The sequence below is a fragment of the Rhincodon typus genome, chromosome 25 (genome assembly GCF_021869965.1).
Source record: "Rhincodon typus isolate 14 chromosome 25, sRhiTyp1.1, whole genome shotgun sequence".
In the NCBI taxonomy this organism is placed as follows: domain Eukaryota; kingdom Metazoa; phylum Chordata; class Chondrichthyes; order Orectolobiformes; family Rhincodontidae; genus Rhincodon; species Rhincodon typus.
The window spans coordinates 14,098,908-14,121,828 of NC_063356.1; the positions used below are offsets into that span (position 1 = coordinate 14,098,908).

Here is a 22,921-nt window from a genome sequence, read left to right on the forward strand (position 1 = left end):
GGAAAGTGTGCATTTTCTACTCTAAAGAAGATATGTTTGCAAGCTGAAGCAAACATAAATTCTGTATTCTCGACACAGAGCTCATGTCCTTATATTTCCTGATGCACATATCCCTTAGTATAGAATAAATGCAGGGTTGTTCATTCTTGGATATGAATACTTGAAAAGATAGATCCGAATACGAAGCTATTTTCTGTTCTATCTTTTAGGATACATTTTAGTATGCATTTTGGTATATTTCTTGTCCGGAATCTAAAGATGTTAGAGTTTATGAAAAGTATATAAGGCACAAGCTAGGAGAGAAGTGAAACAACCTTATTAACAGCCAGGTGATACACTCTACAGAATCTAAGCCTCTCAATGTGAAGACTGCAACGTATTTGTGATGATCGTGTTAAAGCTAGAGAACATCGCTCACTCTAATGCTTATGGCATCACTGTTTTTCCTCTAGATGCTGACAGAAGAAGCCACATGAGGACAGACAGACTTTAAACAAATTGGAGCAATTGAGCGGAATGCAAAATAGATCCAATTTAACATGTTTGAATTACTACAAACACTAATTTCCTCCTTCCTCTCTGGATCTCATACTAATAAATTTTGGAAGTGATAATTACGTCTGCTATTATCTTGTCTATTAGTTCTACATCAATGGCACCAGCTGCTGGAAAGGGACAAAATGACTATTTAATCATTTCAAAGTCAGCACAAATTCAACATTATGTAGCCTGACGGCTATTAACTGACTGTGCATGAAATGATAAGACAGTGTGTAGGACAAAACTACACTGTGTAAACAATTAACAATGAGAAAAAAGCTGTAGGAGGATGAAAGAATTACCAAGAGCAATTGCTAATGATGTATTTTGTCGCTGCCTTTGCTTTATTTCCTTGCATTAATATGTAATTGGTGATAGATTTACAGGAGAGATAGCTCACATTGGCATTGCACAGGTCTTGTTTGGTTGAAATCACATGGAAGTCCATTGATCCCTTAATGTCTTAAATTGAGAAGGATATATAGGCAACAAATTAGAAAGAGAAAGGGAATAGATCTTAAGATTTCCAGCAGATATTACCAAACCATGCTACAGTGACTTCACATAACAAGTGGCATATTAGCTTTCACTAGTTTAGACAAAAAGGTGATTCTGCATTCTTCTGATCTGCACCACAACAGGGGCAAATATCAATGTCATTGTTTGCTCATTGTCTTAATACCACAAATGGAGTATTTGAGAATCAGAGAGGGAATCACAAGGTGTGTTCTGTAGGTACAAGGCTCACTACAGTTTCAAGTTTATTCCTTTCTAAGTATTTCTAACTTTTTTAAAATCTGTTTTTTGTCCCTTGTTTCTTCCAGGATAGGTTGACGTGCATGGAGGCTAAACCATATTTATATGCGACATACTGAACATATCAGCTGGTCTTGTCTTTCCTCTTCATATGATACTTCTCCTGTGAAGCAAAAGTTTGCACACACTATTGAGGGTTTAATACAAATGTAGTGGCCCCATTTATTAGATTACTTTTGTGTCCAAATTGAAACAAAATAATCTGAAAGGGAAGAAACCGTGTCTGCAGTATTTTGTGCCTGATCATTTAACACAACCATAGCAATAATCTGACAGAAAGAAAGTTGGCCTAATAGCCCTATGAGAAAATTGGCTCTGTTTCAAGAGTGGAAGGGGGACTTGCTGGGGACTAGCTTTCAAACCACTATTGCCTGCAGGAGTCTGAAACACATCCTTATTTCCATTGGTATCGGGAGCGCCAGCGCATTCCCATCCAATCGTAGATATCGAAGGCGTGGTATCACATCCAGATCATGGGCATGTAAAGCAATGTTATCGATGGGACATGGGCAGATTTCAGTTCCATTGATTTCTGTGAGGAAGAGAAAAGTAACTTTAAGTTGGTAGATGTTCAGGAACCAAAACGTCCTGCATTAATCTTTTCCACAAATCCCTATATCCAATATGATAGTGGCAAATGTCTATGGAAATGAGACACACTGTCATTATATCCATTTGGCAATGGTGAGTTATGTACCTCCCAGCTCCTTATCCTCTACTGCAGTGAAAGGTTACAGCTAACTGTACTTTGCTGCTTCGAAAATTGCTTTAAATTTTGTGAAATTATCATATCAAAATAAGGGAGAATTCAAGGTATTAAAATGCCTGAATTACCTCTGACCCTCTATATTTGAAGACTTAACTTGGCATTCACTCATTGTGCAAAGTGATTTCAAGGGTGGCCATCTCTTGAGGCCACAAATATAAAATGCCTGGGGGAATGAAGTCATCATGTATTAAGATGGCATCATCGTGTGCATGATGACATTGTCATTTATTTGGATGGCATCATTGCCTGTGGGGAACCATGACAAAAATCATGGTGGAGGAAGATGGAAAAAATATATACGTCAATTTGACGTGCATCCAATCTCCTTGACGTTGCTGTAGATGGGGAAAGGTCCTTATTGGTGTAACAGGCAGGTAGTTATGGCATAGTGAGAGTGTCCCTATCTTACACCAGAAGGTCTAGCTTTAAGTCACACCTCTTCCAGAGGTATTTCTAAGCAGGTTGAGTTTTGGCTGATCTCTGTGTAAATAAGGGTTTGCTCTTTTTCACATGGCTCTTGTGACACAGCAGCAGTGTCTCTGCCTCTGATCCAGGAGATCCCAGTTCAAGACCCACGTGCTCCAGCGGTGTGTAAAAATATCTCTGAGCAGGTTGACTAGGAAAATACTTACATGTGCACAAAGTGATATTGGGCAGTGGCTAGATATTCAAAGAAACTGACCTGTCTAGTATAAAACTGAATGGATGGCCAGCATAATAACACAGGAGATTCTCGTATTCATTATTTTACATTGTATACATAGTTTAAAAATAATTCAGATTCAAATTTTCAGATATAAATTGATTATTTTATACAGATCCCTGATTTCTTAAACAATATTTTAGGCCATCAATGCAGAAGAGTTTTAGCTTAAAGATAAGTGCAAGATTTGAGTAATCTATTAGCAGGATATTGTAACTAGTGGTGTCACTAATCAACACTGTAGGTACGAATGATAATGTCAAACTTCATAACACTTGTTCAATAATGAATCAATATCTACTATTAACTAAAGTAGACAATATTACTGATTTTTTCTGTCTAGCCAATTACTAATAACTCCATTAACTTGTATTAAAATAATTGTCTTTTAAGTGTAAATCAGATAGTAGTTCAGTGGTAAAACATCTCTACTGATCAAACAGTTTGAATGAAAAGCTAAAAGAGAGTATCGTTGATAATCTAAATAATTAAAAGATCATCAACAGTTTACAGATACTTCAAAGTAAATTACTTATAATTCTGAATAGTTTACCATATTGTGTAGAATTGGAACAATCAAATTGGAACCTACCAAATAAAACACAAAAACTTACTTCCAATATTGTTGTGGCTGAGATGCAGGTGTTCCAGCTTTGTATTAAAGGTTGGTATTGAATTGAGTTTGTTGTTGGACAGGTGGAGATCTAGGAGAGTTGATAGATTAAAAAGACCATTGGGAATACCTTGGTCTGTCAACTGGTTAAAATTCAGCCTTAAAAATGCCAAATGGTGTAAATTCTTGAAATAGTCACCAGGTATTTCCTTGATTTGATTTTTATCCAAGAAGAGTTGGAAGACATCCTGAGGTATGGTTGGAGGCATTTTCTTCAAGGAATTGTGAGCCAAGTTGAGCTGCATTAGGCTTTTGAGACCTTTGAATGTATTCTTATTGAACACACCATCAGATAGCTTATTGTGGTGGAGGTCAAGTAAAGTGAGATTTTCCATCTTGCTGAAGCTACCTGCTGGGATTTTGGAGATTTGATTCCTAGATAGTCGAAGTTGTTCTAGACTAGATGGAAGATTTGCAGGAACTACACTTAATTTATTTCTATCCATGTACAAGAAAAGAAGTTTATTCAGAATGTTGAAAACTTCCTTATCAACCTTTTGGTTCGAAATCCTGTTGTTGTCCAAATTGATCCATTTGAGTTCTGTTGCATTCCTGAAAGCCCGTTCTGGAAGACCATCGATGAAATTATTTTGGAGATAGAGATAATGGATCCTAGGTGGAATGATGGGGACCATTCTTAGATTACGGCTGTCACAATAGAGTGCGTTGGGATAGTCAGGGGGGCAGTTACACTCTCTTGGGCAGTCTGGGTACACAGACACTGGACCTGGGGGTAGAGGTGGTGGAAGTGTTGTAACATGACTTGGCTCTGTAGGCTCAATGACAATTGCTTTTCCAGGCTTTGGAGTTTTTGGAGCCTTGGGAAGCTTGGGAGGCTTCGGAGGCTTTGGAGGCTTGGGAGGTTTGGTTTTCGGTTGACGACGTTGGCAATGGACCACTGTGGTCAGAATAAGACAAATGGAGAGTATGTATCCAAAATGGTTCATGATCCAGATGAACCTTTACTTGAAAAAAAAGTTCCAAAGTTTTTTGTTAATATGCAATGAATAGATAAATGAAAAGAAGCAACTGAAACTAAAGCTTAGTTAATTATACCTCATAAAACAAACCTGTATACAAACAGCAGATAAGTTTAGGAAAGGGTTCAGATAGCACTTTAGCTTTTGAGCTTGAAGATCATGGGTTCAAGTCTCACTCTAAGACCTGATGACCATGGATGGATTCAGCACAGTATAGCCTATGAAGTTGTTAGTCAGCCAACAAACCCTTCCATGTGGTTCTCCAAAGGAGAAGCAAGTATAAAATATGATAGACAAGCTTATAAAGTTTCTCCTACATAAAACCTTGGGTGATGCAGCCTAATTTGTTGTGATATATACAGTATTATTTTAATATTAGTGTTAGCCCATTACTTTTAATGCGAAAGTTAATCAACACAGAAAAATCGCCACACATGCCTCACTATAGTGGTGGAAGTACGACATCAAAGCAGGTATTGTACAATATAAAATTTTGTTTTCCTTTTGCAGGAAACAATTCCTGTAAATGTGTTGATCTTTGCTGAGACAGCACCTGGAGTATTATGCATGGTTTGGTCTCCTTATCTAAAGAAGGATAAACTTGCCAAAGAAAGAGTTCAACAGACAGATTCCTGGGATGGCAGGATTGTCCTATGAGAAGCGTTTGGGAGTATGGGCCTGTATTCTGTGGAGTTTAGAAGAATGAGAGGCAATCTTATGGAAACGTACAAAATTCTGACATAGCTCAACTATATAGATGTAGGAACGATGTTTGTCCTGGCTGGGGATTTAGAAATAGGGGAAAGAGTCTCATAATAAGTGATACGCCATTTAAGCCTGCGAAAAGGTGGAGATTCTTCACTAAGAGAGTGGTGAATCTTAGATTTCTCTGTCCCAGAAAGCTGTGGAGGCTTTAGTTGTTCAACATGTTCAAGCCAGAGACTGATACATTGCACAGAATCATAGAATCCCTACAGTGTGGAAGGAGGCCATTGAGTGTGCACTGACCCTGCAAAGAGCATCCCATCCAGACCCAGACCCTCACTGCATCCCATAACCCACATTTACCGTAACGAATCCATTTAGTCTAACACATTGCTGAACTCTATGGACAATTTCAGCATGGCCAGTCCACCTAATCTGCAAATCATTGGACTGTGGGAGGAAATGGAGCACTGGGAGGAAACCCACGCAGACACAGGGAGAATGTGCAAACTCCACACAGACAGTCACCCAAGGCTGGAATTGAACCCGGGTCTCTGATGCTGTGAGGCAGCAACGCTAGCCACTGTGCTGCCCAAATTCCTAGATATTAAAAGATATGAAGGGACAGGACAATTGTGTGGGAAAATAGCATTGCGATCAACCATGACCTTGTTGAATGTTGAAACAGGATAATTGGACTGAATAATTTACTCTTGCTTCTGTTTCCTGTGTTCTTAAGAATCAATTGCTCCTTGTTCAGTGTACCATAGTTGTAGGTCATACTATATTGCCTCAAAACATTTTGATTCACAATAGAGCACTGCTCAACTAATCTATAGCCTATCTGTAGTGTCACAGGATGGGACTCCTTTTAAGCTGAAAAATTACTCTGTGATGTTATTGATCAAAAATTAAGAGTTTTTTTCAAATGAAACTTTCACTCTGGGATTTTAACATAGGTTTTTGTCTCCATTGGAATTAACATTCTTTTAAAAGTAGTGGATAGAAGAGCCTAACCAAACACATGGTGCAATCATACAATAATATTATGTGATATATTATATGGGGCAGCACGGAGGCACAGTGGTTAGCACTGCTGCCTCACAGCGCCAGAGACCTGGGTTCAATTCCACCCTTGCGTGGCTGTCTGTGTGGAGTTTGCACATTCTCCCCGTGTCTGTGTGGGTTTCCTTTGGGTGCTCTGGTTTCCTCCCACAGTCCAAAGATGTGCAACTAGGTGGATTGGCCATGCTAAATTGCTCATAGTGTTCAGGGATGCGTAGATTAGGTGGGTTATAGGGGGATGGGTTTGGGTGGGTGTTCTGAGGGTTGGTGTGGACTTGTTGGGCCAAAGGGCCTGTTTCCACACTGTAGAGATTCTATGAATGAACTATGAAATGAACAACTCCACAAAGGGTGGAATCCTGTCACCTTGTCACCCTTTATTTACAAGTGGACCTTGACACAGGTCCAGCTCCCTCAGATCCAACTCTTACAGTGAGCAGGATAGCTGACACTCATGTTCTTATCTGTCAGCCAGGGCTCCCTGATTAGACCAGATTAACAGCCCCAATTAGGAAACTCATTTTCTACGAGGTCCACCTGGCTGATCTCAAAACAATTACTATATTATGCACTATCGTATGCTCTACTTCTAAACAGTTGCAAAAAATGCAAAAATAAAGATCAGAATCATTGAAAAAGTATACAGCACAAACATCTCCCACACATAAAACATATGCAGTAGAAATTGAGATAACAAGGTGTAGAGCTGGATGAACACAGCAGATCAAGCAGCATCAGAGGAGCAGGAAGGCTGACGTTTCTTTCTGAAGAAGGGTCTAGGCCCAAAACGTCAGCCTTCCTGCTCCTCTGATACTGCTTGACCTGCTGTGTTCATCCTGATCTACACCTTGTTATCTCAGATTCTCCAGCATCTGCAGTTCCTACTATCTCTGCAGTAGAAATTGTCCCTTTTCCAAATTCAAATTACTGAGCACTGTTCAAAACCTGTAGCATTGTGACAGACTACTAAAAAAAATTACTTCCAAATGATCTCACTGTTTCACTGCGTTAGGCTAATTAATTCCTCCTGGCTACTCTGAAAGGCTTAGCGAGTTCACACTGAAGGATTCTATTTAGAATTGAATCAGTCTTGCTCAAAGAAAAAAAATAAAAGCATATGGTGCATCACTTAGAATCTTTCAAAGCTGCTGAAGTAATTGTGTACACAGAATAAAAATGAGAATTATATTAACATGGAGTACTCTCTGACATCCCTCTGGCAGTGCATTGCTGGCATCATTTACATTTTACTGTTAGCAGAGACAAGGTTACCAAAGGTGGAACAATACTACCAAATAATACCTACCAAATATTGTAGGTGCTGGATATCTGAAACAAAAAACTGAAAATACTGACAACACAGTATGGCTTCAAACACATTGGATGGTGCCTCTACCCATTACATAAACAAAGGTGGCAAAAAGTCTGTTTCAATGGTCCCCTGTTCATCTCTCAGTAGTGGGTTATGAAGTAAACATTGTACATGTCAATAAGAGAATTAATGGGAGCTGAAACATAACTCCTTTGTTTATTCTTTTACCATAATTATGTTGGTAGCACGTAAAGGACAGGCAGTAGAATAGCCGCAACAAGAGTGTGTTGATGGCACAGTCCAGAGTGCCTGGTTCAACAATATGCTTCTTGTTCCATTTTTAATCAATCTTTATAATTGGGTGTTAGGTTAATTAGAGAGAAATGGGCTGCCTAAAGTGTACTGGGCTGTGACCATTATTGTCATCATTGGAAAATTTCTTAGCATGTTCTACGGATGGAGAAATAACAACATTTGCCTCTAACCAACACTGTAAAGAGATTATCTGGTCATTAATTTCCTTACTGTTGGTGGGGCTTGCTGCGCTTGAATTGACTACTGCATTTGCGACTCTCAAAAACTGCTTCATTGATTGTAAAGCACCTTGAGGCACCTAGAAACCATCAAAGGCTCCATAAAAATGCAATTCCTTCTTATTTATGCAATACATTGTTCCAATTATATTTTTGTGCCTGTACAGTAAATCTTTCGATTACATTAGGCATTTCTATTAACCTCATGTATTGGAAGGGAAAAACAGTCAAGTGTGAGGCAGCCTGTTGTATCCTGATTTTTGTTCCTGATTTGTTGGATTGAATATTATGAACCTCCAATATAGCACCCAGGAATTATTATCACATTACTGTCCGACAGAAACGTGTAGGCAGTAATACTTTATCAATAGCAATCCCATCATTTGTAGGTTACTTATTCTGAAGTTTCTTTTAATGGATATTTTCTTCAGCTGAATTAATGGGCTTGGGTAAAATTAGAACATTCATTCTGTTGCCCTTTATGAGTATCTAACATGGAAATATTATTGACATATATTGGATGTTATTTAATAATTAAATTTAGAAAGTTAATTTTAACAATAACTGTGGAAAAATTATGTCATGTGTATAATAATGTAATGTTTTAGTTGCTAAAACTACACTGGTTTATGAACAGTGGGGCAAAGTACTTTGAACGAAAAATCAATTAGTTATTTACATATCCCTGTACTTCAACATTTGAAGACAGAAGAAAATAATTACATTGCAAGCCATCTTTAAATATGTTTCATCTTTTTGAACATTTACATATCAATGCTTAGAGATATTCCTTAATAATTTGAAATGCTTTAACACTCAATTTCACGGAATTACAGAATAATACAGCAAAGAAAGAGACCATTCAACACATCACGCACATGCTGTCTCTTTGAAGGAGCTATCCGTTTTTATAGCCTATCTCCGCTGCCTTGCAAAAGGTATCCCCTTGTGTCTAATTTTTTTTTGGATTAAAGTGATTTAGAAGGTTTAAATTTTGTTTAACATAATGTTATTTTTATCTCAAGGCACAACTGAATCTAAAGGCATTGGGTGGGAGTGACATCAAAGTTAATTTCAGCAATCAGAGTAATTGGAAGACATAAACAAACACTGCAACAAATAAATTTGTCCCAGAGAATCAAGATTGCCTTCCCCTGTCCTCTTCCCTGTCAATTATGCCAATGTTTCTATTTGTTATGTGATATAATTTCCAGATTTCCCATTCCAATTTGGCTATCAAACAGGTCAGTTGGATTGTCAATCAGAATCACTGAAACCATTTTCAAATGGGCTGAAATGATAAATTGCACATTATAAAAACACTACTTGAAAATCTTATCAAATCGTAATTTTGTTTTCTGTATCCACCATGCACTCCTGTCACTCTGGAGTCTACTAGCTTCAAGTTCACTAAATTTATCTGCTGTGCATTCACCGCAGCTGTTATCAGTTTCATTCCACTGTCTCTATTAGTGGCTTTTGCCTCTAGTGCTATGAGAAAGATTTTTGTGACAAATTACTACCCTACCCAACTTGAGTTTGGGGGTGGCGGCATTTCATCCAAAGGTTCAAATGCAGTGGCTGGTCAAGGAACATGGCATTGAGAAAGCAGAGGAAATGCGCGTGAGGGTCTGTAGACCCTTACCTTTTATGCTAATGCCCCTGCTGTCTCATTCCCATGACGTCAGTCCTCTGACCTCCATCCTGCCATCTAGTCTGATCTGGAATCTAGCGATGATCCTAAGCTTTTGAGTGGAGAGCTCACCATCAGCAGCAACTTTCTCCATGGTAACATTACAGCTCCATAGAACTACTGACCTCTGATTGGCCAGCAGTTCTCATAAAATCAGACCACTGTCCCCTCAGAGTCCTTCATCCTTGGAAAGGTCCACCATTCTTCAGTGGTGCTTAATTTAGACAGCTTTTCCTATTAAAGGGCTGTCATTGGCCCTCTACTTGATGGCTGAGACCCCTGTTACTGACCTTTAATATTGCCTTATCACACAGACAGAAGCCTCAAGGTGGCAGTACATGAGTGGCTGCAGTTTGTATTGAGCACAAGATACCACAAAGATAGATTATGAGACAGAAAGAACATGTATAAATGTCAGCTGATGCCTTCAGTTCTGCTTTTAATTGACTATTGTGTATCTCCCAGGAGCTAACCGCAGTGATTAAATGAAAGAATACTACATAAACAGAAAATTAGCATCCAAATAACATGTTTTACAATTTAGGGCATTGAAAGCCTTTCCCCAAAGTAAAGTATTATTGCTTTGATGTGTAGTCAATCCTGTAATACCGGGATATTCAACTGCCAATTTCTGCATAGCAATGTTCCAAAACACTTGCAAGACAATGATCGAATAATCTCTTTTAGTGATGTTGGGTTGGATGAAAAAAGTATTGACCATGCTGTGTTTTAAATACATCTGCAGGATCGATTACATCTACCCGAAGCAAAACAAAACTTATCACCTATTTAAAAAGTAATGTAACGTTGCTCCATTGCCAAGTTTACCATGTACCAAATGAAATGAAGATATGGAGATGGCTTGACATTTCTACGTGTCAAATTCTTATATCAAGTCGTCAGTTATTTTACATGACAAAATGGGATTTAAGCTACATCACAGATGCAAAGCCATCCCAAATTTGCTATCATCACAGGCTCACTTACTGATCAATGCCAAATTATTATACAATGATTTCAGTTCTCTTGCTTTCGGACCAGATCCGAAACATGACTGAAACTGTTGGCAATGCTGATAGTTTTATGATAACAGAGTGAAGATATTGGCTCTGGAGCCTACCAATACAGTGTGTTTACACTGGGATACTTCCAAATCTTAAAACTGAGACATGCTGAGTCATTTTGGATGGCAAGAATGTTGAACAAAAATGCTAGTGAGTCGGGTTTTTGATAGGGCAACATTGCCTATTTATTATTTGAGCCTGATTGATGAAAACTCGGTTTTGCTTATCATTTCTTGGACTGAAACTTGTCATTCAAATGACCCTGCAACATAAACATTGTATTTGAACGTAACTGGCTTTATTTCATCGTACATTTTCAAGTAATAGAACAATTTTCCAATTTCAGAAGAAAAATCCATGATTTGTGATTTACGGGAAGGCAGACTGCAAGAAAAGTCAGATTAAAGAGGTAGATAAATTTAAGGTTATAGCCATTATGTTATTTGAGTAATGGGGAGTTGGTTAGCTCATTGGCTGACTGGCTGATTTACAATGCAGGTGGTACCTACAGCACAGGTTTAATTCCTGTAATGGCTGAGATTACCAGGAAGGTCCCACATTCACAACCGCACCCCATGCTTTAGGCATAGTGAGCCTCAGGTTAAGGTACAACCAGTCATCTTACTCTCTAATCAGAAAGCAGCCCTCTAGGACTAAAATGAGTTTACCTGGACATGAGCTCAAATATCACTGCAGCTCCTGGACGATTTAAATTCAGAGAAATAAAGTTATGTTAATTAAAAAAAACAATGGTTAGTATCAGTTACCGACAGGAATTCTGTAAAAACGGTGGCTCAGTGGTTAGCACTGCTGCCTCACAGCACCAGGGACCCAGGTTCGTTTCCAGCCTCGGGTGACTGTCTGTGTGGAGTTTGCACATTCTCCCTGCGTCTGCATGGATTTCCTCCCACAGTCCAAAGATGTGCAGGTTAGGGTGGATTGGCTGTGCTAAATTTCCCACAGTGTCTAGGGTGGGAAATGCAGGGATAGGGTAGGGGGTGGGTCTGGGTGGGATGCTCTTCAGAGGGACGGTGTTGTCTCGATGGGCCAAATAGCCTGCTTCCACACTGTAGGGATTCTATGATTCTATAATGTCCTTTGAGAAAGAAAATCTGTCATCCTTAACCAATCTGGCCTTAGAATGATTCCACTACAATTGCAGCTGCGCTCTGATATGGTTCCCAGGTCATTCAGTTGTACAGCTACAAATTACCTTCCCAATAACACCTGCATTCACTAAATTAAAAAGAAAGGAATAAAAGAAAAACATAGTTTGGCTTTGATCAGAATGTGTCTAGTTGATCATTTAGACTGTTAGAAAAAATGTAGACTGCACTATGAGTAGAGTTTTGTTTTTGCAGATGTAAATGTAAAAGTTTCTTCATCTCAACTTCTCTGGAACATTGGAAAAATGTGAACCTGAACAATTTAAAAGTCACGGCATAAAGGCACTGGTGCAGAGCCATTAACGAGGCTTTCAGGCACACACTGAAGCTAAAAGATTAGAAGCAGTGTCTTATATTCATAAATAATTGAATAAATGAAGGGATTAAGGGTGCAGTCATGCACATAACACAGCCTGATTAAGAAGTAAGTATGCTTTATCCAGCAAGAAGTAATTTGCTGAAGTTTATTGTCAAAAACATATCAGAACATGACATAACATTTTTCAGTTTTATGTGTGAGATTTTGTTCACAGTGAAAAATGCCCTTCAGTTCCACATAATCCTATCATAATATATTTTAACATAGAATCCCTACAGTGTGGAAACAGACCCTTTGGCCCAACAAGTCCACACCAAACCTCAGAGCATCCCACCCAGACCCATTCCCCTATAACCCACCTAATCTACACATCCCTGAACAGTATGGGCAATTTAGCATGGCTAATCCACCTAACCTGCACATCTTTAGACTGTGGGAGGAAACCAGAGCACACCCACACAGACATGGGGAGAATGTGCAAACTCCACACAGACAGTCACCCAAGGCTGGAATTGAACCTGGGCCCCTGGTACTATGAGGCAGCAGTGCTAACCACTGTGCTACCATGCTACCCTGTATCACTTTACTTCATGCTACTTTGAAAATAAAAACTCAATATTTTAAAAAGAATTGTATTGAAATTAAAAGAGGAAATGTTTTAAGCAGGGGATGGCTGAGGGATGAGTTTCAGCTTCCACGCTACAGGTTGGTAGTAACTTGCTCAAAGTTTACTTCTTAGTGACACATTTGTGAAATTAGCAATATGTATGCACTTTTGAGAAGAGAGATTTTATGTTTACTCCCAGGATGTGGACATTACTAGCAAGTCCAATATTTCTTGCCCATTCCTAATTGCCTTTGAGAAGGTGACGATGAGTTGCCTTCTTGAGCCTACAGCAGTCCATGAGATGCAGGTACTACCATGGTGCAATTAGATGTGGAGTTCCACGTTTTTGACTCAATAACAGTGAATGAAGGGTAATATAGCTATTAGTCAAGGAAGTGAGAGACTTGGATGGGAGCATGCAGGTGGCAATGTTGTCTTTTGCCTGTTTCCAATGTTCTCCTAGGTGTTAGAGGTGCCAGGTTCAGAAGGGGCTTTGCTGAGTTACTGGAATGCATCTTGTTGATGGTACATGCTGCTGCCACACTGTGTTGGTTCTGGAGGGAATGGATGTCCGAGGTAGCTGATGGGGTGCTAATCAAGCAGGCTGATTTGTCTTGGATGGTGCTGAGATTCTTGAACATTTTGGAACTGCACTCATCTATGCAAGTGGAGAATTTAAACTTATTATATGTGATGGACAGGCTTCAGGAATCAGAAGGTAGGTTACTCAATGCAGAATTTTTCATCTCTGACCTGCTCATGTAGTTCTGCTATTTATATGGCTGGTCCAGCTCAGCTTCTGGTCAATGGGACATAGGTACATTCATTATTATTTGACTAAGTCACTGCCTTGCACTTCTGTAGTGTGAATATTATTTTCCAATTATCAGGCCAAGTCTGAATGTTGTCTGGTACATTGAATGTGACCATTGTACAGCTATCTGCTCAGTCGTTAATGTGCTGAATATATTGAAATTACCAGTGAACATCCCCACTTCTGCCATTATAATGCAAGGAAGATAACTGATGATGCCTCGGTGGACCTAGGACGCTACCTTGAGGAACTGCTGCAGCAAAGCCTTCAAAAATAACAACCTTCACAGTGGAAGTAATGTGTACTATCTACAAGCAACCATTAATGCTTCTCTGCAAACACCTTCCAAACACACAATCTCTACCACTTATCACCCAATGAAGGAGCAACGCTCCAAAAGCTTGTGATTTTAAATAAACCTTTTGGACTATAGCCTGGTGTTGTGTGACATCTGAATTTGTGCACCGCAGGCCAACACCAGCACCTTCACATCAGGCGGTTGACAACACCTTCCACCACTTTGCTAATGATTGAGAATAGTCTGATGAAGTGGTAATTGGCCAAGTTGGATTTGTCTAGCTTTTTGTGTTGACGACAAATCTGGGCAATTTTCCATTTTTGAGTAAATGTCAATGTTGTAGCTGTCCTGGGACAGCTTGACTAGACGTATGGCACATTAATCAATTGAAATGGCACCTGTGATGCTGGGGACTTCTGGAGAAGGCTGAGATGGATCATCCATTGCTGATTATTGTTGCAAATGGTTCAGCCTCATCTTTCACACTGATGTGCTGGGCATCCTCATCATTGAGGCTGACGGTATCTATGGAGCCTCCTCCTCTTCTGGTCAATGGTTTATTTGTCCACCATCATTCATAAACAGATGAGGCAAGACTGCAGACCTTATCCTCCTGGATACCACCCCATGGCCTCCTACACTCCCTCTTCATTTCCAACTGCCATTGTGACATCGATCACCTTAATCTCTCCACCTCTCTCACTCACTCCAACCTCTCCCCTACAGAATGTGCAGCCCTGCGTTCCCTTCACTCCAACCCTAACCTCATCATCAACCCCGCAGATAAGGGTGATGCAGTTGTGGTATGGCGCACTGACCTTTAAATCACCGAGGCCAGGCGCCAACTCTCTGACACATCCGCCTAATGCCCCCTCGATCATGACCCCACCCCTGACCACCAAACCATTGTCTCTCAAACCATTCGTTACCTCATCACCTCAGGTGACCTTCCGCCCACAGCCTCCAACCTCAACGTTCCCCAACCCCACACTGCCCATCCCGACTGCCCTGGCCGACCCATTGTCTCTATCTGCTTCTGCCTCACTGAACTCGTCTCCACGTACCTTGACTCTGTTTCCTTCCCCCTAGTCCCGGAACTCCCCACCTGCATCCGGGACATTACCCACACCTTCTACCTGCTCCAAGACTTCCAATTCCCTGGACCCAACACCTCATCTTCACTAAGAACATTCAATCCCTGTACACTTGTGTCCCCCACTCAGATGGCCTAAAAGCCCTCTGCTTTTTCGTCTCCCGCAGGCCCAACCAGATCCCTCCACCGACAATCTCATCCACTTAACAGAACTTGTCCTTACCCTTAACAACTGCTCCTTTAACTCCTCCCACTTGCTACAGACTGAGGGGGATTGGCCATGGGAACCCACCTGGGTCCAAGCTATGCCTGCACCTTTATAGGATACGTGGAACAGTCCCTCTTCCGCAGCTACACTGGCCTGATTCCCCACCTCTTCCACCATTACTTCAATGACTGTATCGATGCTGCCTCCTGCTCCCACGAGGAGCTTGAACAGTTCATCAATTTTACTAACACCTTCCACCCCAACCTCAAATTCACCTGAACCATCTCTGATAACTCCCACTCCTTCCTGGACCTCTCCATCTCCATCTCTGGTGACTGCCTTGAAACATATGTCTATTTCTAGCACACCAACTCCCACAGCTACCTAGACTACACCTCCTCACATCCACCCTCCTGCAAGAATGTGATCCCATTCCTCTGCTTCAGCTGAGTCTGCTCCCAAGATGGAGCATGCCACTCCCGAACATCCCAGATATCCTCCTATTTCAAGGACCGCAACATCCCTCCTCTGGAGATCGAAAATGCACTCAACTGCATCTCTTGTGTTTCCCACACTTCTGCCCTCAAACCCCCTCCCTGCAACAAAAATAAAGACAGAGCGCCCATTATCCTCACATACCACCCACCAACCTTCGTGTCCAACATGACATTCACAGGTACTTTCGCCATCTACAATCCGACCCACAACCAAAGAGATATTTCCCTCCCCAACCCTATCTGCCTTTCATAGGGACCACTCTCTCTGTGACTCCATCTGTTCCACAATCCCCTCTAACCCCACCACCCCCGGCACCTTTCCCTGCAACAGCAGGAAGTGCTACACCTCCCCCTACACCTCCCCGCTCACCTCCATTCAAGGCACAAAACAAACTTTCCACATCAGACAGGGGTTCACCTGCACATCTGTCAACTTGGTCTACCGTATCTGTTGTTCCCAGTATTGCCCCTTCTACATCTGTGAAACCAAGCATAGTCTCGGAGACCGTTTCATGGAACATCTGAGCTCTGTTTGCAACAAACGACAGCACCTTCCGGTCGCAAACCATTTTAACTCCCCCTCCCACTTCCTGGGTGATATGTCCATCCTGGGACTCCTCCAGTGCCACAATGATGCCACCCACAAACTGGACAAGCAACACCTCATATTCTGCTTCGGGAGCCTACAGCCCAATGGCCTAAACATGGAGTTCACCAGTTTTAAAATCTCCCCACCCCCGGTCTCATCCCATGTACAACCCTCCTTTTCATCCCTGCCTTCTTGACCTGACATAACCTGTCCGTCTTCTCTCCCACCTATCCACTCCACCTATCTCCCATTGACCAATCCCCACTACTGCCTACCTGCACTCACCTATCACCATTCCACCTACCTTCCCCACCCCCTGCCCTCCTCTCCAGATTTATTTCCTAGCTCCCTTCCCTGTCCCCATTTCTGAACAAGGATCCCGACCTGAAACGTCAACTTTCCTGCTCCTCTGAAGCTGCCTGGCCTGCTGTGTTCCTCCAGCTCCATTCTGTGTTGTCTCTGACTCCAGCATCTGCAGTTATTGCTATCCCTGTCTATTATTTGTTGCTTATGTTGTTTGACACAGGTATAGTTATGTACAGTAGATTTGCTGCTCCCAGCATACCCTCCTGTACTCTCCATTGAACCATGGTTCATCCTCTGGTTTGATGGAAATGGAAGAATAGGAGATTTGGTCATAAGGTTGCAGATTGCATTGGAGTACCACGCTGCTGTTGATCACTCAAAGCAACCCGTAGATAGAGTCATCGAGATATACAGCACAGAAACAGACCCTTCAGTCCAACTTGTCCATGCCAACCAGATATCCTAAATAAATATAGCCCTATTTACCAGCATATTGCTCATATCCCTCTAAAACCCTTCTATTTATATAACCATCCAGATGCCTTTTAAATGTTATAATTGTACCAGCCTCTACCACTTCTTCTCTCAACTCATTCCTTACACGCACCACTCTCTGCATGAAAAAGTTGTCCCATAGGTCCCTTTTAAATCTTTCTCCTCCTAGCTTAAACCTATGCCCTCTAATTTTGGACTCCCTTACCCTGTGAAAAGACATTGGCTATTCACCATATCTGTGCCCTTCATATTTTATAAACCTCTATAAGGTCACCCACTCAGCCTCTGATGCTCCAGGGAAAATAGCTCTAGCCTTTTCAGGCTCTCCCTGTTGCTCCCACTCTCTCAACCTGGCAACATCCTTGTAAATATTCTCTGAACCCTTTCAAGTTTCACAACATCTTCCCGATAGCAGGGAGGCTAGAATTGAATGCAATATTCCAGCAGTGGCCTAACCAATGTCCTGTACAGCTGCAACATGATCTCTCAACTCCTCCACTCAATGCACTGACCATTAAAAGCAAGCATATCAAATGCTTTCTTCACTACCCTGTCAAACAGGTAATGCTAATTTTCTGTTTATAGAGTATTGTTTCATTTAATCACTTGCAGTTAGCTCCTGGGAGGTACACAACAGTCAATTAAAACCAGAACTGAAGGCATCAGCTGACATTTATACATGTTCTTTCTGTCTCATAATCTATCTTTGTGGTACAAAAACAAAGTTGCTGGAAAAGTTCAGCAGGTCTGGCAGCATCTGTGAAGGAAAAAGCAGAATTAATGTTTCGGGTCCGGTGACTCTTCCTCAGAACTGAGAACCTTTGAGCCAATTTTGTATCCAAATGGCTAGCTCTCCCTATATTTCATGTGATCTAATTTTGCTAATCAGTCTATCGTGAAGAACCTTGTCCAAGGTCTTACTGAAGTCCATATAGATCACATCCACTGCTCCGCCTTCATCAATCTTCTTCTTCACTTCTTCAAAAAACCCAATCAAGTTAGTGGGACACAATTTTCCAAGCACAAAGCCCTGTGGACTAGCCCTAATCAGTCCTTGCCTTTCCAAATGTAAATCCAGTCCTTCATAATCCCCTCCAAGAACTTACTCACTTCTGACAACTGCCCAGATTTGAGTTTCTACATCTGTTTGAAGTCTTTCCTGTTTTGCCCAGCGATGCCACACAATATGCTCAATGTGAAGATGAGACTTTGTCTTCACTCTCAAGATGATGGTTCAGGCTCCTGTGCCCGGGCTTATGGTACTCATCTGCATTTTTCTTTTCTTCTTTTTCCTTCTTCCCCTTCTTCTTTTTTACCTCAAATGTACCTGATAAAGCGAGGTCTTTGACAGGAGGCGGTTTTGATGGGCTACAGAAGCAACGTAGCTGCAGAGACGGTCAGTTGATCTGTGGAGCCTGGAGTAGGACTCTCGCTTCCGCATGGAGTAGGCTCCTGCCGGGGCCATGGCGTGGGCTGGTGTAGCCTGGAGCGGGACACTGTCTCGGTGCCATGGTGTGGGCTAGTGTAGCCTGGAGCGGGACACTCTCTCGGTGCCATGGCGTGGACTGGTGTAGACTGGAGCGGGACACTGTCTCGGTGCCATGGTGTGGGCTGGGAACCCTGTATCAGGACTCTGGTGGTGGTATGCTGTAGCAGTGGAGAAGGAAAAGTTGGACTCCCTTTAAGGTTTTTCTATTTTATCCTGTGAATGGAGCTTACATATGAGCAACGGTACACACTTTTCATTGTATTTTATATTGAATGCACATGAAAATAAAAGATATTCTCACGACACTTACTGAAATGTCATGAACAGATGCACTGTGGCTGGCAGGTTGAAAAGACAAGGTCAAGCATACTTTTGCTTTCTTGTTGTTTCTCTCACCACTTGTCATGGACCAAGTCTAGCAGCAAGGTCCTTTAGGACTTGACCAGCTCAGTCATAGGAATATAGGAACAGGAGTCGGCCATTCAGCTGCTCGTGCCTGTTTCACCATTTAGTGAGATCATGTCTGATCTGTGGCCTAACTCTGCATACTTGCCTTTTTCCCACATGCCTTAATACCTTCACTTAACAATAATTTATCTATCTTAGATTTCAAATTGAACAACTGATCCAGCATCCACTGCCATTTGTAGAAAAGAGTTCCAAACACCTACGACCCTTTGTGTATGGTATTGCTTCTTAACATCTCTCCTGAATGGTCTTGCCCTAATTTTCAGACTGTACCTTTTAGTTATAGACTACCTAATGAGTGGAAATGGTTTATCTTTATCTAATCTCTCTTCTCCTGTTAATATCTTGAAGTTGTGCTGTTGAGCCACTCTTGGTGATGGACATTGAAATCTGCCACCCAGATTACATTCTGTATCCTTGTCACCCTTAATGTTTCCTCCAAGAGGTGTTCAACACAGATCATGACTTCCACATGACTTCCCGACTGGGACCTGTACCATCATCCCTTCACAGACATTGTGTCAAATTCCTGGAACTCACTTCCTAATAACACACCCAATTCCATAAGCAAAATTTTTTTAAAAATCTTCCTGTGTGCTGACTCTGATCCCCATTGACTTTAGTTTTGCAAGGGCCCACTTGCCACACTGGTCAAATGCTATCATAATGCCAGGGGCAGTTCCTCTCACCGCAGCTCTGGAATTCAGCTCATTAATCCACGTATTTAACTCCAGATGCTTTTGATGTCAGAATGGAAATCCAGACCAGGGCTGTACCAAATTTCAGAAGTGCTCAACAATCCACTCAATTAAATGTTCAGACACATATGAAACACATATGAAACAACTTTCTAATTTCCAATTTCTGGGAGTGCCATATGTAGCTGTAAGAATTCTCTCCTGGACGGCAGTAAATTAAGCCCAGCCGGGGAACTAAAAGCAGAGAACTACTTGGCTGAAGTTCAATTAGCAGCTTCAGACCACAGACCATATAGAAATGGCTCTCCACTGTTGGTTCAAATGATAATGTCAAAGTATATTGTGGAACCGAGCCATTATAAACTAAGAGGAATGATTACTCATTCTGTGCTGAGTTAGCTTTTGTAGGTTAGAACTATCCTGGTGTTCCTCACTTAATGTTGGTTCTGTTAAGAATTAGAATCCCTACAGTGTGGAACCAGGCCCTTCGGCCCAACAAGTCCACACCGAACCTCAGAGCATCCCACCCAGATCCATCCCCCTATGACCCACCTAATATACACCCTCTACCTCCCTGAACACTATGGGCAATTTAGCATGGCCAATCTGCCTATCTTTGGACTGTGGGAGGAAACCGGAGCACCCGGAGAAAACCCACACAGACACGGGGAGAATATGCAAACTCCACACAGACAGTCGCCCGAGGCTGGAATCAAACCCAGGTCCCAGGCGCTGTGAGGCAGCAGTGCTAACCACTGTGCCACCGTGTCGCGTTAAGTTTAGGAATTGAATCATATTAGCTGCTCCTGGTTGTTATCCCAAAACTCCCGATGAAAAACACAAATGCATGGACAAATAATCAGCATCAGTGTGGATTCGGCTGTGATACCACCGTGAGAGATATTAGCCAACATCAATTATTTGTGCTCAACTGCACCGCTGAATCCATATCTCTGGTCAGAGATGCGCTATCAAACATGTACTCAGGTCACACATGCTCTAGTGAGCTTGTATCCCAGTCACAAAATGCATTGGTTGTCCTCTGTCAAGCTTTATTTATGCATCTTGCATTAGGGAGGCTTGCCAGGGTGGATGTTTAAAGGTCCCATTGCTTTTCTGTGAGCAAGAAAGCACCAGAAGGTTCAAATGACTGTGGCCTTCCAGGAGATTATCTCATTTTAGAGGCTTGAAGTGGGTTGAACAGAAGATGGAGAGGAAGTGAAAAAGAAACCTGATGAAATACAAACTGGTAAATGAAGCTGTTTTTCAAAGAACGATAAGAACGATAAAGGAATTCAGTGAGTTCACTAAGTTCTCTAAAACTGACAAAGGCAGCAAAATCAGTTTCCCAGAGGAACTGTCTAATAAAGAAATAAGATTTCTCAGTGATCTTAAGACAACAGGCTTTTTTTTATAGCTGAGACTGCAGTTGTTCACAACACAAAATGAGACTAAATGACTTGGGACTTTACAAAGATGAAACAGAATATGTTAGAGATTTAGTCACTTCCTTATTTGCATTCTAATGATATGTCTATTTTGTGCTATAGTTTCCTTCAGTTTTACTAACTTAAACATTTTCAGTTGCCTGAACCACTGCAGAATTCTATAACAACCTACTTTCATCCTCTTTTATGTCATTGGAAGGTTGGCTGATTACCTGAGCTGGCATGTGAAGCCAACATACTTAAAAATCTTAAAACCGGTAACTGTCAGCCACAACTTATAAGTTCTAGTGAAGAGAGAGTTCAGGAAAAGCAAATAAGGCACACAGTTCAACACTGACATTAGATCCAATTGCCTTGAGTACTAATTTCCAGAGAAAAACAGGAAATCTGCTTGATAATTAATTTACTGCAAGTATTTGGCAAGGGAGAAACGACAGAATAATTTGTCGCGTTCTCAATAAATTTTGCTTGCTCAACAAAACTGTAACCTAGAACCAAAGCTTGACTTAAACAGTCGAAAACACGTAAATTGAACAGGAAATGTAATGTCTGAAAACACTCATGTGCCTTATTGTGAAGGGTGATATACCCGAGCTTGGCCCCTACTCAAAATAAATGGCACACTCATTAGTAACTAATTACAATAAGCCCTGCTACATGAACAAGTCTCCACTTACAGTGATGTTTTTAAAAATACTTCTTGTAACACCGAATGCCAAGTTCTTTATAGTCATCGTGGCAAAGTTAACCTTCAGCAAAAGTAACAACACTTACTTGAATTTGAGCAAATGCTTAAACATAACTTGAAAGTTTTGTTATAATCTATCAAACTAAGTGCAACAATATGTTTTGAAACAAAATGTATTCACACTGACAAGAATTCTTTGAGAAAAGTTGTTGTTCTGAATCACTGAAACTCTGAGCGAAACAGCTCCAGAAATGTCTAATAGTTTCTTAATTCTTCCATCAAAAACTTCAGTAACTATCATAAAACCACTAACATTTGATGTTAGAACTGTTTGAAGAGTTTAGATCAACACTGTAGAATGTTAAACTCACAGCAAAATGCATGCTTACCCTGAACCTCCAGAATCTGTCTGCTTCTTTCTAAATGCAGCCTCGACTGATAGTGCCGTATGTTTTTGTTATGTTTCAGTTTGTTTCTAGTCCCTCAGACTCCATCGGAGCAACAATACATCCTTTATCTCTCAGCCAACTCCTTAAGATTGAATCCACACCCCCAAATCCTCATTCACAAGTTCCCATATTTAATAACGTTTACCTCAGTGAAATAAATGCATTCTTTCATCATTACATTCCCCACATTCTTTCCAATATTTATGCATCATTTCTCCCAGAATCATTTTGGCAGTTGCCTATGTCCCCAACGTATCTGGGTGAGGGATATGCAATTCTGTGGAGACTTGTTAAGGGAAAGTGCAGCTAACCTCCTAAGTTTTCTTTCTGGGCTGGGATGCATTTCAGAAGTCTGAGCTTCTTTATGTTACAACGTGGATGGTTTATACGCATTCCAAGTGAATGCTGGAGAGTCATAAACTGCAGAATGCCTCAG

General features: G+C 41.2%; 1 protein-coding gene across 2 annotated transcripts; it reads right to left on the minus strand.

Moving 5' to 3' along the window:
* Window positions 1-861: 861 nt before the first annotated feature.
* On the minus strand, window positions 862-22,805 carry LOC109913717 (proline/arginine-rich end leucine-rich repeat protein). Of its 2 annotated transcripts, none has more exons than XM_048612251.1 (3): window positions 22,426-22,805; window positions 3,443-4,461; window positions 862-1,888 (listed from the first exon to the last, which is right to left on the minus strand). In XM_048612251.1, exons 2-3 carry the CDS (start codon window positions 4,446-4,448, stop codon window positions 1,713-1,715), a joined length of 1,182 nt encoding a protein of 393 aa, XP_048468208.1. In that variant the 5' UTR covers window positions 4,449-4,461; window positions 22,426-22,805; the 3' UTR covers window positions 862-1,712. The 2 variants fall into 2 exon arrangements, with proteins under 2 accessions (XP_048468208.1, XP_048468210.1); XM_048612253.1 differs by having other exon boundaries at window positions 3,443-4,466.
* Window positions 22,806-22,921: the final 116 nt, after the last annotated feature.